General features: G+C 42.7%; 1 protein-coding gene across 4 annotated transcripts in view; it reads right to left on the reverse strand.

Moving 5' to 3' along the window:
• Nucleotides 1–12779, reverse strand: part of thada (THADA armadillo repeat containing) — a 272868-nt gene that overhangs the window by 186695 nt on the left and 73394 nt on the right. For all 4 annotated transcript variants that reach the window (XM_060925591.1, XM_060925590.1, XM_060925592.1 and 1 more), the window contains one exon: nt 1957–2063. In XM_060925591.1, coding sequence (XP_060781574.1) covers nt 1957–2063 — 107 coding nt within the window. The remainder of the gene's footprint in view (nt 1–1956; nt 2064–12779) is intronic.

Below are 12779 nucleotides of genomic sequence, written 5' to 3' on the forward strand. Positions count from 1 at the left end.
ACATACAAACCCGATTCCAAAAAAGTTGGGACAAAGTATAAATTGTAAATAAAAATGAATGCAATAATTTACAAAGCTCAAAAACTGATATTGTATTCACAATAGAACATAGACAACATATCAAATGTCAAAAGTGAGACATTTTGAAATTTCATCCCAAATATTGGCTCATTTGAAATTTCATGACAGCAACACATCTCAAAAAAGTTGGGACAGGGGCAATAAGAGGCTGGAAAAGTTAAAGGTACAAAAAAGGAACAGCTGGAGGACCAAATTGCAACTCATTAGGTCAATTGGCAATAGGTCATTAACATGACTGGGTATAAAAAGAGCATCTTGGAGTGGCAGTGGCTCTCAGAAGTAAAGATGGGAAGAGGATCACCAATCCCCCTAATTCTGCGCCGACAAATAGTGGAGCAATATCAGAAAGGAGTTCAACAGTGTAAAATTGCAAAGAGTTTGAACACATCATCATCTACAGGGCATAATATCATCAAAAGATTCAGAGAATCTGGAAGAATCTCTGTACGTAAGGGTCAAGGCCGGAAAAGCATACTGGGTGCCCGTGATCTTCGGGCCCTTAGACGGCACTGCATCACATATAGGCATGCTTCTGTATTGGGAATCACAAAATGGGCTCAGGAATATTTCCAGAGAACATTATCTGTGAACACAATTCACCGTGCCATCCGCCGTTGCCAGCTAAAACTCTATAGTTCAAAGAAGAAGCCGTATCTAAACATGATCCAGAAGCGCAGACGTCTTCTCTGGGCCAAGGCTCATTTAAAATGGACTGTGGCAAAGTGGAACACTGTTCTGTGGTCAGATGAATCAAAATTTGAAGTTCTTTATGGAAATCAGGGACGCCGTGTCTTTCGGACTAAAGAGGAGAAGGACGACCCAAGTTGTTATCAGCGCTCAGTTCAGAAGCCTGCATCTCTGATGGTATGGGGTTGCATTAGTGCATGTGGCATGGGCAGCTTACACATCTGGAAAGACACCATCAATGCTGAAAGGTATATCCAGGTTCTAGAGCAACATATGCTCCCATCCAGACGACGTCTCTTTCAGGGAAGACCTTGCATTTTCCAACATGACAATGCCAAAGCACATACTGCATCAATTACAGCATCATGGCTGCGTAGAAGAAGGGTCCGGGTACTGAACTGGCCAGCCTGCGGTCCAGATCTTTCACCAATAGAAAACATTTGGTGCATCATAAAATGGAAGATACGACAAAAAAGACCTAAGACAGTTGAGCAACTAGAATCCTACATTAGACAAGAATGGGTTAACATTCCTATCCCTAAACTTGAGCAACTTGTCTCCTCAGTCCCCAGACGTTTACAGACTGTTGTAAAGAGAAAAGGGGATGTCTCGCAGTGGGAAACATGGCCTTGTCCCAACTTTGAGATGTGTTGTTGTCATGAAATTTAAAATCACCTCATTTTTCTCTTTAAATGATACATTTTCTCAGTTTAAACATTTGATGTGTCATCTATGTTCTATTCTGAATAAAATATGGAATTTTGAAACTTCCACTTCATTGCATTCCATTTTTATTTACAATTTGTACTTTGTCCCAACTTTTTTGGAATCGGGGTTGTATTCGAGTGGGCTAACAAATTGCATATCGTAACAGTAAACCAGGAAAATGCATTTCTATTGCCACAGAGTGTAGGCATTTACCCAATAATAAACTGGCAATTCTGTGTCTCTACAGTAACAGAATATAATCAAAGTAACCTGGTAGACTTTGGTAGTTTGTCCTGTTTATCATGGTCACAAATGTTAAAGAATTTAATTTTAATTAATTTCAAAATTGGAAACAAATATTAAGACAAACCTAAAATTCAACTACGACATTTATTAACATTCCAGATTATTTCATTAAACAAAGTGAGAAGCTTTCTTATAAATCAAATTAGACCAGATAAAATATGACCATTATCGCACCTTAGAGACCAGCTGAACCTGCTCCACTGGGTCAGTGGAGGTCAAACAGACCGTCAGCACGTGGGCAAGCTCCCTGGAGTCATCATCTCCATTTACAGATAGTGAAGCTGAGAGAGAAAGAGACAGTGTGTGCAGTAGGAGAGTAGTGTACAACGCATATATCTACAAACATCCATTATCTGTAACCCTTATCCTACCTTGTTTTGTGGACGCTCCATAACATTAAAGGTCCCATGGCATGGTGGTTTGTTGATGCTTTAAACGGGCTCGTGGAGGCTTCCGGATGTTATATCCGCAGCCTTTCTCGAAATGAACCCTCGGCACGTAAATATAGCCTCCTGGGAGAAAGCCCCATTTCAGCGCTTTTCCCAGTGCGTCGTTTTGCTAATGAGAAGCAGGAGGCGGGGAAGGGTAGAGGGTGGGGGCGGGCCATGAGGGGAGGGGGAGGGGCTTGACCAAGCTGCGCACACACATACTCACTGCTATCAGCGCCTGTAGCCACGCTGCTAAGACAAAACCCCGTTCTCCCTCGGACTCCTTTCGTAAACTCAACGTGACACAGAGAACAGAGAGTGAGTGTGTTCGGAGTGGTAGTTTACGAACGTATAATACCCTAGGCTTGAACACGCACTCCATAACCAAAGAGGATAGAAGCAGCAACTACAGCAACATATCGCTTATCCAACAGAAGACATGCATTGCGGAGCAATAGTCAAACATAAGCTCATAAGTTACAGTCAATTTCCAGACTAAACTCAGTTTAACAGAGCATGCTGCATGCTCTTTAGTTTTGTAGCGCAGATTACCTGGCTAACTGCAGGAAGCGGTTAGCTGCACAGCTAATGTAGCCATTGCTAGGCTAACGCACCGATTTTAAAACACGGCAAAACGACCAGTTATACACTTACTTGTTCGCTGTTTGTGGCTGATGCGGCAGGGATGCTTGGTACGGGCCCAGGCTTCAGTGACAGTTGATGTGCAAAACCTGCCTTGTACTGTCCCAAGTTGTGGAAACATTCGTCAGGAAAATGCTTCCGACAAACATACACCCTCTTAGGTAGACTCGATGGCGTATTATTGAAGTAAATAAAATTAAGCCACTGCGTCTTCAGGGGCTCTCCCGTCGGCAGTAAAAACAGACTCTTTTCTGTGTTGTCACATCCATGTACAGCGCAATTTCCATGTTTCGCTCGCTTAGGTGATGCCATGTTGTTGTGTCCTCTATGGTCTCCTCACTACAACTGGGCGGGGCAATCCATACAGTGGGTGGGAATCCAGAGGGGGGGCGTGGGGATCATCTCCCTTGCTGACGTAGTAAAGGGAAGAGCTTATCAACGCGCCGTTTTGACGTGCCATTCTCAAATGTTGGGCATAGTTTGGTTTACACATTATGAAATTTCTAGCCACTGGGGTGACTTAAGAAGGTCAGAGGAACTCATTTTAACGTTAAAAAACCTCAGAAAGTGAAAATTTCATGCCATGGGACCTTTAAATGAAACTATAAACTACAACGTAACGTTCTTTAATAAATTAACAAATGTGTTAATCTGCAAATTGCTGTGGTACAAGTGGAATAATATTCATGCTGTGACAGGATGATAATCAACTTTGTGGTGGTAATGTGGTAATCTTTAATGTGGATTAACCCTGGCTTGCATGACTTATGTTGGGGAATATGAATGAGATGATTCAGCCAAACACCAATAGTAAGACTAATCATGAATATTTGAAGTTGATCAGTATGCGCAACGCACAATAAAACTGGGTGGCCCAGTGGTGTAGTGGTTAGCACCGTCACCTCACAGCAAGAAGGTTTCGGGTTCGAGCCCAGTGGCCAACAGGGGCCTTTCCATCTGGAGTTTATGTTCTCCCCATGTCTGCGTGGGTTTCCTCCGGGTTCTCCGGTTTCCCCCACAGTTCAAAGACACGTGGTTAGGTCAAGGTTTCCCAACCACTGTGCCGCGGCACATTAGTGTGCCGTGAGAGATCATCAGGTGTACCGTGGGACATTATCCAATTTCACTTAATTGTTCCGAAAATTATTTATTTACTGCAAATAATTTGTCTTCGTTCGTCTATGCCAGCGACGTATAGACCCTTTTCAGTCACGTGACCTTCGTAAACGCGACCACCATTTTGGACATGTAGCAGACTTCGGCTTGAATTGGTTTGAATGCGAGGAAGGCGACAAACGGAGAACATACAAGAAAAAGGAGCGAGATGCAGAAAACACCTTCGCTATCCAGCGACGTAGGGCATTTACAGGGCGAGCAGAGGGAGAAATAACAACAGTAACGACACATTAGCAACGCCGTACAGAAATAACGGTTTATGGCACAGACCCTTTCGGTTCTCGCTCATCTAGCTGCTACAGTGACTACGTTTACATGCACGTCCAAATCGAGCTGCTGTTGGTAATCGAGCAAAGGGTCCCAGCAGGGGTGCCAGAGAAATCCAATCCTACATGCACAAGTGAAATCGGGCTATTGTGCAAGGTGCATTGTGCACCCGAGCCACACGTGGCGCTACACGCCCCATCGTGTTGGTACACTTCCGGTTGTCGTCATGAAGAAGAGCTATAGTGTTGCCAGATACTGCTGACGTATTCCAGCCCAAAACATGTTCAATTCCGCTAAAATGCACTTAAAACACCCAATCTGGCAACACTAGCAGTTCCGTGTTCAAGCTGTTAGGCTTGCTCTAACAGACTATGGCTACAAACTGTCCGGTGCAGACCACTGTTTTGTAAGACAACTTATTTTGCACAATAATATTTTTCTAAAGTCCATTTTTTGCTTACAAAAAAACATTTTTTTTTGCTTACAATTTAACTTATGTCTTAATAAACACACAAAAAGTTCAGTTGTTTTGTTTTTATTGACCTTCTTCAGATGTTGGACATATATACACACACACACAAATACAATGACTTGTTTATGTACACAATTCACAGCTATGCAACAGCTGTACAGATGTATTTGGTGATACAGTAAGTGAGCTAAATTTTAACAGTGCAAACAATGCCACAAAAAGAAAAGATTCATGCCGTTGTCATGATTCATTGTCATGCCGACCGAGGCTGTTGTGTTTCCCGCTTGTGGTCTCGTCACTCGTCACTTCCGGAAGTAGCTCGACAACTAGCTCGATAGGGTTTACATGCGCAAAATAGCTCGGCAGAAATCGCATAAACTAGGTCGTGTAGCTCGATTCCGAGAAATCAAGTTCGGTTCAATTTCAGCCGAATTAAGGTGTATACATGGCATTTTGAACTTCGATTTCAGTCGAGCAACGGCAGAAATTCGATTCTCTCTATGTGCATGTAAACGTAGTGAGTGACTGCTTAGACTGCAACAATAATACCTAATACACATTTAAGTATCCGTCGTAAAGACGTGAAACTCGTCGAGTGACGAGTGTGTTCATTGATAAGCTAACACAATCTAAAAGTAGACATACCATCACACTGCCCTGGCGCTGTGTACAGTTTACCTTCTATGGTTTGTGCACTCACTATTTGCCATTACTTTCTCCAACCGTTGTTACAGATTACAGGGAACGGCCTGGATTTAAGAGACAAATACATGTTCCTCTTGTTTTGAACACTTAGCCCATGTTTAAATTAGACCGTATCAGCGGATCATCAGATTAACGTTTTTAAAAGCGATTAGTGTGCACACAGCAACACCAATACACGATTCGTCTGCACACAGCAACACTAATACACGGATACGCTTGGCTCCGCAGGCATCCTGCGCTCCAAATCACTCCGCCCTGAACAGCGAGTGCCCTCTGGAGGGTGCGCACTCCGGCCCTGCGCAGCTCACACAGCGCGCGAGTGAAGTGCACGAGCCACGATTTGGGACTGAGCCGCTGTGTGTGTGATCCCAGCGCAGATCACTTACCACTCGCAAGTGGAAGGATGGCAAGCCTAAAGACAATCTTTTTTTTTTTTTTGTTACATAGTCAAGAGAGGTGTCGGATCACTGGATCCAGTGTAAATAGCTGCCGGAGCCAACGCCCGAGGTTCCGGAGCGCGCTCCGGCTTGCTCCCCCTCAAATTAAGCGCTGTTTGTAGGACACTGCCTCTGATCTGTCCTACAGTCTACCAACAGCAAAGGAACACAACGCTAGCTAATGTCGTTAGCTAATAGCTACTACAGAAGAACAAAGAGGTTACAATGGGTTATTTTAGCCTATTTGGTTACACACTCGCCGCCACAGAATGTTAACAGCAATGTAATGCCTTTTCTGGCTAATTTTATTCGTCTTACCTCCAACAAAGTGGTCACTACACAAGCGCTGGTATGCCGAGGGCTGCCGATCTGTTTATGGCCGCTATCCATCTTCTCCGTCGGGATCTGATAAAATGATAACCCTTGCCTTGTTTGTTGATGGTTACTACATCCAGGTGCACAACAATATAGTGGCATGATGGAAGTCTTGCTGAAAATAAACACTTTCTTTGCTGCCGTTCCTCAATGCTGGCTGTGGTAAACTACTGGTAGTACATGTCCAAAATGGCGGCCACGTTTGTCGTGACGTCACGTGAAAAGGGTCCATAGTGACCGGCAGAACAATTAAATACTCTTCCAATAGATGGCAGCAGGTAGCTAATTAACCTGTGTATCTACCTGTTGCCATTCAAACAATAGAATTAGTAATGCTTCGGGTGTGACAGCGGTGATAGCGATAGCAGGGATGAGAGTTTTCCGCTTTTCGGCAGATTTCCGCTTTTTCTGAGTAAAAATCGACCTTTTTATATTATGCCAAATCCGTTGAGATTTTTTTTTTCATTTATTGAGGGGGGTTGGGGTATACTCAAGCGTAATTCATTCCTACGACGATGTTACATGTTTACATTTTCGCCATCTTTAGTCTCGCTAAGTCTCGTGGTAGAATACGTGTTATCTACAATGTAATTGGCCAAAACATTGATGGCGAGAGCATGATAGCCAATCCATAACACTTCTTACAAAAGAGAGGACTGACAAGCTTTTGTCTTTGGCCAAAAAGCTGAAGTCGAAATAATCAAATGAAAATGAGAAGTGACTGAACTATAAATAATTGTATAAAGTGTACATAGACATTATCTCATAAACTTAGCATTCGTTTGATTTAATACATTGAACATGTATATGATAGTCAGGAAATCTGAATTAATGCTGACAGTTTTGAAAACTTAAATATTTCAAAAAAGACTTTTTGAAGAAATCATATGCAACTAATGAGGACATGGGGAGAAAAGGTCAGTCACCCTAAGAAATTTTATTTCATATATGAACATTTTGATAATTAATAGAACTTAAATTTAATGTGAATTTAGTTTGTCATTTTTGTTGATCATGAATTATAACCATACCCTTGAATGTATAATGTGATTTTATTTTGAATTCAAACAATACTCCTATTGATTTGAAACATACTTTCATGTAAATATATAAAAAAAGACAGATTTTTTTTTATCTACTACAGCTCTGATTGCAGGAAAAGTGGTTCGTAAGGCCTTATTTTTCAAAATTTTCCTGGGGGGGTATCCCCCCCGTTGGCTTTGGCTTTATACATACACACACACACGCGCATTTGTGATATTTTTGTTTGGTGGTGTGCCGTGGGATTTTTCAAATGTAAAATATGTGCCGTGGCTCAAGAAAGGTTGGGAAACACTGGGTTAGGTTACCATGGGGTGGCCTTGGGCTGAGGTTGGGCTTAAGTGCAAGGCACCTAACCCCCACCTGGGCGCTGTAGCATAGCTGCCCACTGCTCTAGGTATGCGCGTGTGCTCATTGCTCACGTGTGTATTCACTGCTTCATTAAATTTCACTGTGTGCTTGAGCGGACGTGTGACAAAGGCTTCTTGGCTTCAAAACTGATTATGATACCTTACATAGCTCCTTTGGATAAAGTAAATACACAACTGACAAACGATCTGCTTGTATCTGTAAAATAAAACCCACTCTATTAGTGGCAGATGGTGGGAGTGTGGCTTGAGTGTTACCCAGTAAAATTCTTTCAGCTTTTCGACCTTCCTTGGCACAGCAACACACAAAGCCGACAGTAAAATCACTGTATTGATTTGCTCTGAGCAGGATTTTTTTTTAAAAACACTGGCCTTCTGGGAAGACCAGAACTTCCAAAGCAGGTTGGTGGACACTAGGGCTGTAACGATATGCGTATCGAAATCGCGATACGCAGAGCCACGATCCGTATCGCGATACAAGAAGGCAGAATCGCGGTACACCCTTTCAAACTTCTCCTCAGCCCAAAAACAGAGGCGCTTCCAAACTTCAATTTATGAATACTTTACTTTTTATTTAAATTACATTTTAAACTTACTTAAATTACTTTTATTTTTTAATATCTGTTAGTAAGTCGTTTTTTCGCCAACCTGCGACAATCTTCTGCGAGTCACGCAACGTCCACACTCGCCACTGGCAGAGCATTCATTTCTTTTAAGCGGTCGCCATTCTGGTTGCGACGCGGGGAGCGAATCTGTAAACAAGCAGCTCATTGGCTGGCTAGGTGTGCCACAAGCCAATCACAATCACTTGACTGGAAAGGCATGCAGTGTTGCCAGATTGGGCAGGTTTAGGTGCTTTTTGGCTGGTTTTGAACATATTTTGGGGGTGGAAAACGTTAGCAATATCTGGCAACACTGAAGGCATGTCTGCTTGGGCGGAAGCCTTCTGCGGCAGTTACATTTTGACACGCGAGCAATGTTTCACCATAAAAATTCCGTAATTTCCATCTGTTTTCCGCGATCACAGAAAATCATTGGCCCTATGAGAGTGAGACAGTGAGTGAGACAGTGAGACAGCCACCACCCCAAAAAAATCTTAACGGATTTACACGATTTGGAAAAATGACTTTTTCAGAACCGAAAAAAACAGAGCTTCCAGCTCAACAGTATTATTTTGAGAAATAAAACAGTCTTTGGATATACATTTGTTCATTTTTGCATACATATTACTCATTCTCTGCAGTGGTCTGAATTATTTGTTATTAAATAGTTAATGTAAGTAAGTAAATGTTAATAAGTCAAATTTACTACTTTAAAAAAAACATTTAAAAAAAAAATCGTGGGCGTATCGAATCGTGGGTCAAAAATCGCGATACGAATCGAATCGTGAGTTGGGTGTATCATTACAGCCCTAGTGAACACGTTAACGCCAAAAGCACGCAGTAAACAGTCGACATAAAATGTCTACACACTCCCGTTATTAAAAAAAAAGTGAAAACTAAATAAAATATTGTAAGGGGACAATAATAATGACAAGAGTCATCAGGAGATGACACATATCTCCCCCCTCCAGTCCCCACTCCAAATTTTCCCAAGTTGAATTGGTTGCCAAGGAAACACGGAAAAAATTTTTTCACAGAAATCCCAAAATGTCAAAAGGCACAACTCCTCTAGTCACTTAACATAACTGTCAGGTTTCATGAAAAAAAAAAAAAAAAATCCTCATAGTTTGAGTTATGCTGCGGAAACTAAAATGTTTACAGACGGACGGAGCGATAGCTATATAGAACCTGGCCGCAGGACTGCGCACCCCATTTTAAAGTATACAACAGTTCCTTGTGACTGGTTAAGCTATATTTCCAGAGTATTTATATTTCCCATAACTGCATTGGAATGCCTCACTATGCAGATTACTCTGCCACGTAAAATTCCACTTCCTATTTCAAAGCCATTACTACACTAGCGTTAGTGACCTCATCAGCAGACGTAATGACTACACTATAATCTTCATGAACATAACTTTTGGTTAACAATATGAAAGTTTATCAGATGAAACGGAAGAAGAGACTTTAACGGGAATGTATAAACCAACGTGAGCGAGCCAGCCAGCAAGCCGATGTGCTATAAAGTGAATGTGGCTTCTTCAGGATCTATTTCTGCTTGCAGAACACAAACAAAACATTTGGCTACGCTTTGTCCGAAATGTCACTTACACAATATTAGTTTCTTGTTGTACAAGAGTAATATCGCACATGCAACTGTGCAGGTACACTGAATTGCTGATGTCTAGTATACCTACACTCCTGCTCATGGAATGTTTAACAATTATTCACCAAAGGCAAGGTGAAGAATTGTTTTAGTATAAATACACAGGTGATCATTACAATTACAAATATAATGCGCACAGATTTGTGTCCCTTATCGGTGCCGAGTCACATATACCCCTTTTCCACCAAATCAGTTCCAGGGCTGGTTCGGGGCCAGTGCTGGTGCTGGTTCACAACTCGTTCAACTTGCAAGCCAGCTGAGAACCAGTTTGCTTTTCCATAGCTCGCGGTGCTAAGGGAAGCCACGTCATTACGTCGCTGTATATGTCAGTTATGTCGCTACGTTTGCAGAAACCTTGGCGCGAATATCGAAGCAAAAACAACACGGAAGAAGCAGCAGCGGCAACAACAACAATTAAAGCCGCAAGCGGCCTCGACGGGCCCTCGCGCCAGCGGCCAAGGGGGGCGGGGGCATGCGTCCCCGCGAAATACCGTAAAGAGTTTGCTTGCCAAGTTTGACAAATCAGAAGCTGCAATATCATTTTTGCCATAACCAGCACCCCCAGGGGCGAAAGTGCACAAAATTTGGCGTATATTTCAGGTGAGCTATGAAGAGTTTGCATATGAAGTTTGATGACAATTGAGTAAATAGAAGATGAGATATAGATTTTTGAAGAATAAATTTTTTGGCTTTTCCCATGTCAGTAGGTGGCGCTATGCTGTACATGAGCGATTATGAGTTGGAGAAATAAGTGTCTACAACAGCAACGCACTATCACAAGGTAGTGGTGTGAAGGAAAAGCATTATGGAATTATTTACCAAAAACCAGTTTTGGAGCAATTGCGTCGGCCAAAAACAGCGCCCCCCATGGACGAAAATGCCCAAAATGTGGTATACATGACATGGGAGGTAGTAAGAGGGTGGCCGTGAAGTTTGACCAAATTTGAGGAAAGATTGGATTTTTTGCCCAAAAATAGCGCCCCCAGTGGCGAAATATCACAGAAATTGGGTAACATGTCAGAAGCCCAATGACGGATTTGTGTGTGAAGTATGAGCAGTTTTGAGCAATTAGAAGATTTGTTATGAATTTTTAAGCATGTAAAATTTTGCATTGAAAATTGATTGACGTATAACTTCTGAACGGTTTATGCTACGTGAAACGTATTTAGTAACTTTTGTCAGCCATGTCTGTAGATGATGTGTATCAATTTTGGTGACATTCCTATGAACGGTCTAGGAGGAGTTGCGCCGTCTTCGTGGCCATGCATTTCGCACAAAAGTGAAATTACCTCACTTCCTGTTGGGCGTGGCTAATGCATTGGCATTACATTTTTGTCCGGCTTAGTGAGATACATATGCGAACCAAGTGGCATGCCACTACTACAAACTCCATGGCAACCAGGCACCTTATTGCGGGAGGCCAAAATCACAACGAGTTAGGAGGCGCTATAGAGGCCCTGAGGCCCGCCTGGATCTGGGCTTCTGGATCTCAGTAGCGGTGGCAGTCTAAGAAAAAGGAGCCAAATTTCGTGCGTTGTCGACCATGGCAAGCGCCCCAATAAGGGTCTTGTAAAGAGGTTGATTGCCAAGTTTGACAAATCAGAAGCTGCAATATCATTTCTGCCATAACCAGCACCCCCAGGGGCGAAAGTGCACAAAATATGGTGTACACATCAGGTGAGCTATGAAGAGTGTGCTTATGAAGTTTGATGACAATTGAGTAAATAGAAGATGAGATATAGATTTTTGAGGAATAAATTTTTTGGTTTTTCCCATGTCAGTAGGTGGCGCTATGCCGTACATGAGCGATTATGAGTTGGAAAAATAAGTGTCTACAACAGCAACGTACTATCACAAGGAAGTGGTGTGAAGGAAAAGCATTATGGAATTATTTACCAAAAACCCGTTTTGGAGCAATTGCGTCGGCCAAAAACAGCGCCCCCCATGGACGAAAATTCCCAAAATGTGGTATACATGACATGGGACGTAGTAAGAGGGTGGCCGTGAAGTTTGACCAAATTTGAGGAAAGATTGGAATTTTTGCCCAAAAATAGCGCCCCCAGTGGTGAAATATCACAGAAATGGGGTAACATGTCAGATGCCCAATGAGTGATTTGCGTGTGAAGTATGAGCAGGTTTGAGCAATCAGAAGATTTGTTATGAATTTTTAAGCATGTAAAATTTTGCATCGAAAATTGATTGACGTATAACTTCTGAACGGTTTATCCTACGTGAAACGTATTTAGTAACTTTTGTCAGCCATGTCTGTAGATGATGTGTATCAATTTTGGTGACATACCTATGAACGGTCTAGGAGGAGTTGCGCCGTCTTCGTGGCCATGCATTTCGCACAAAAGTGAAATAACCTCACTTCCTGTTGGGCGTGGCTAATGCATTGGCATTACATTTTTGTCCGGCTTAGTGAGATACATATGCGTACCAAATGGCATGCCACTACTACAAACTACATGGCACCCAGGCACCTTAATGCGGGAGGCCAAAATCACAACGACTTAGGGGGCGCTATAGAGGCCCTGAGCCCCGGCCAAGTTTGGGCTTCTGGTTCTGAGTAGCGGTGGCAATTCTCGGAACTGGTGCCAAATTTGGTGCGTTTTTGCCCATGGCAAGCGCCCCGAAAATGGCCCAACAGCGGAGAAAAATAAAGAAGAAGAAGAAGAAGAAGAAGAAGACGGAAGAATAATAATAGTGAACTCTTACAAGAACAATAGGGCCTTCGCCCTATAGGGCTCGGGCCCTAATTAAAGCCGCAAGCGGCCTCGACGGGCCCTCGCGCCAGCGGCCAAGGGGGGAGGGGGCA

This window comes from Neoarius graeffei, chromosome 7 (assembly GCF_027579695.1).
Source record: "Neoarius graeffei isolate fNeoGra1 chromosome 7, fNeoGra1.pri, whole genome shotgun sequence".
NCBI lineage: Eukaryota > Metazoa > Chordata > Actinopteri > Siluriformes > Ariidae > Neoarius > Neoarius graeffei.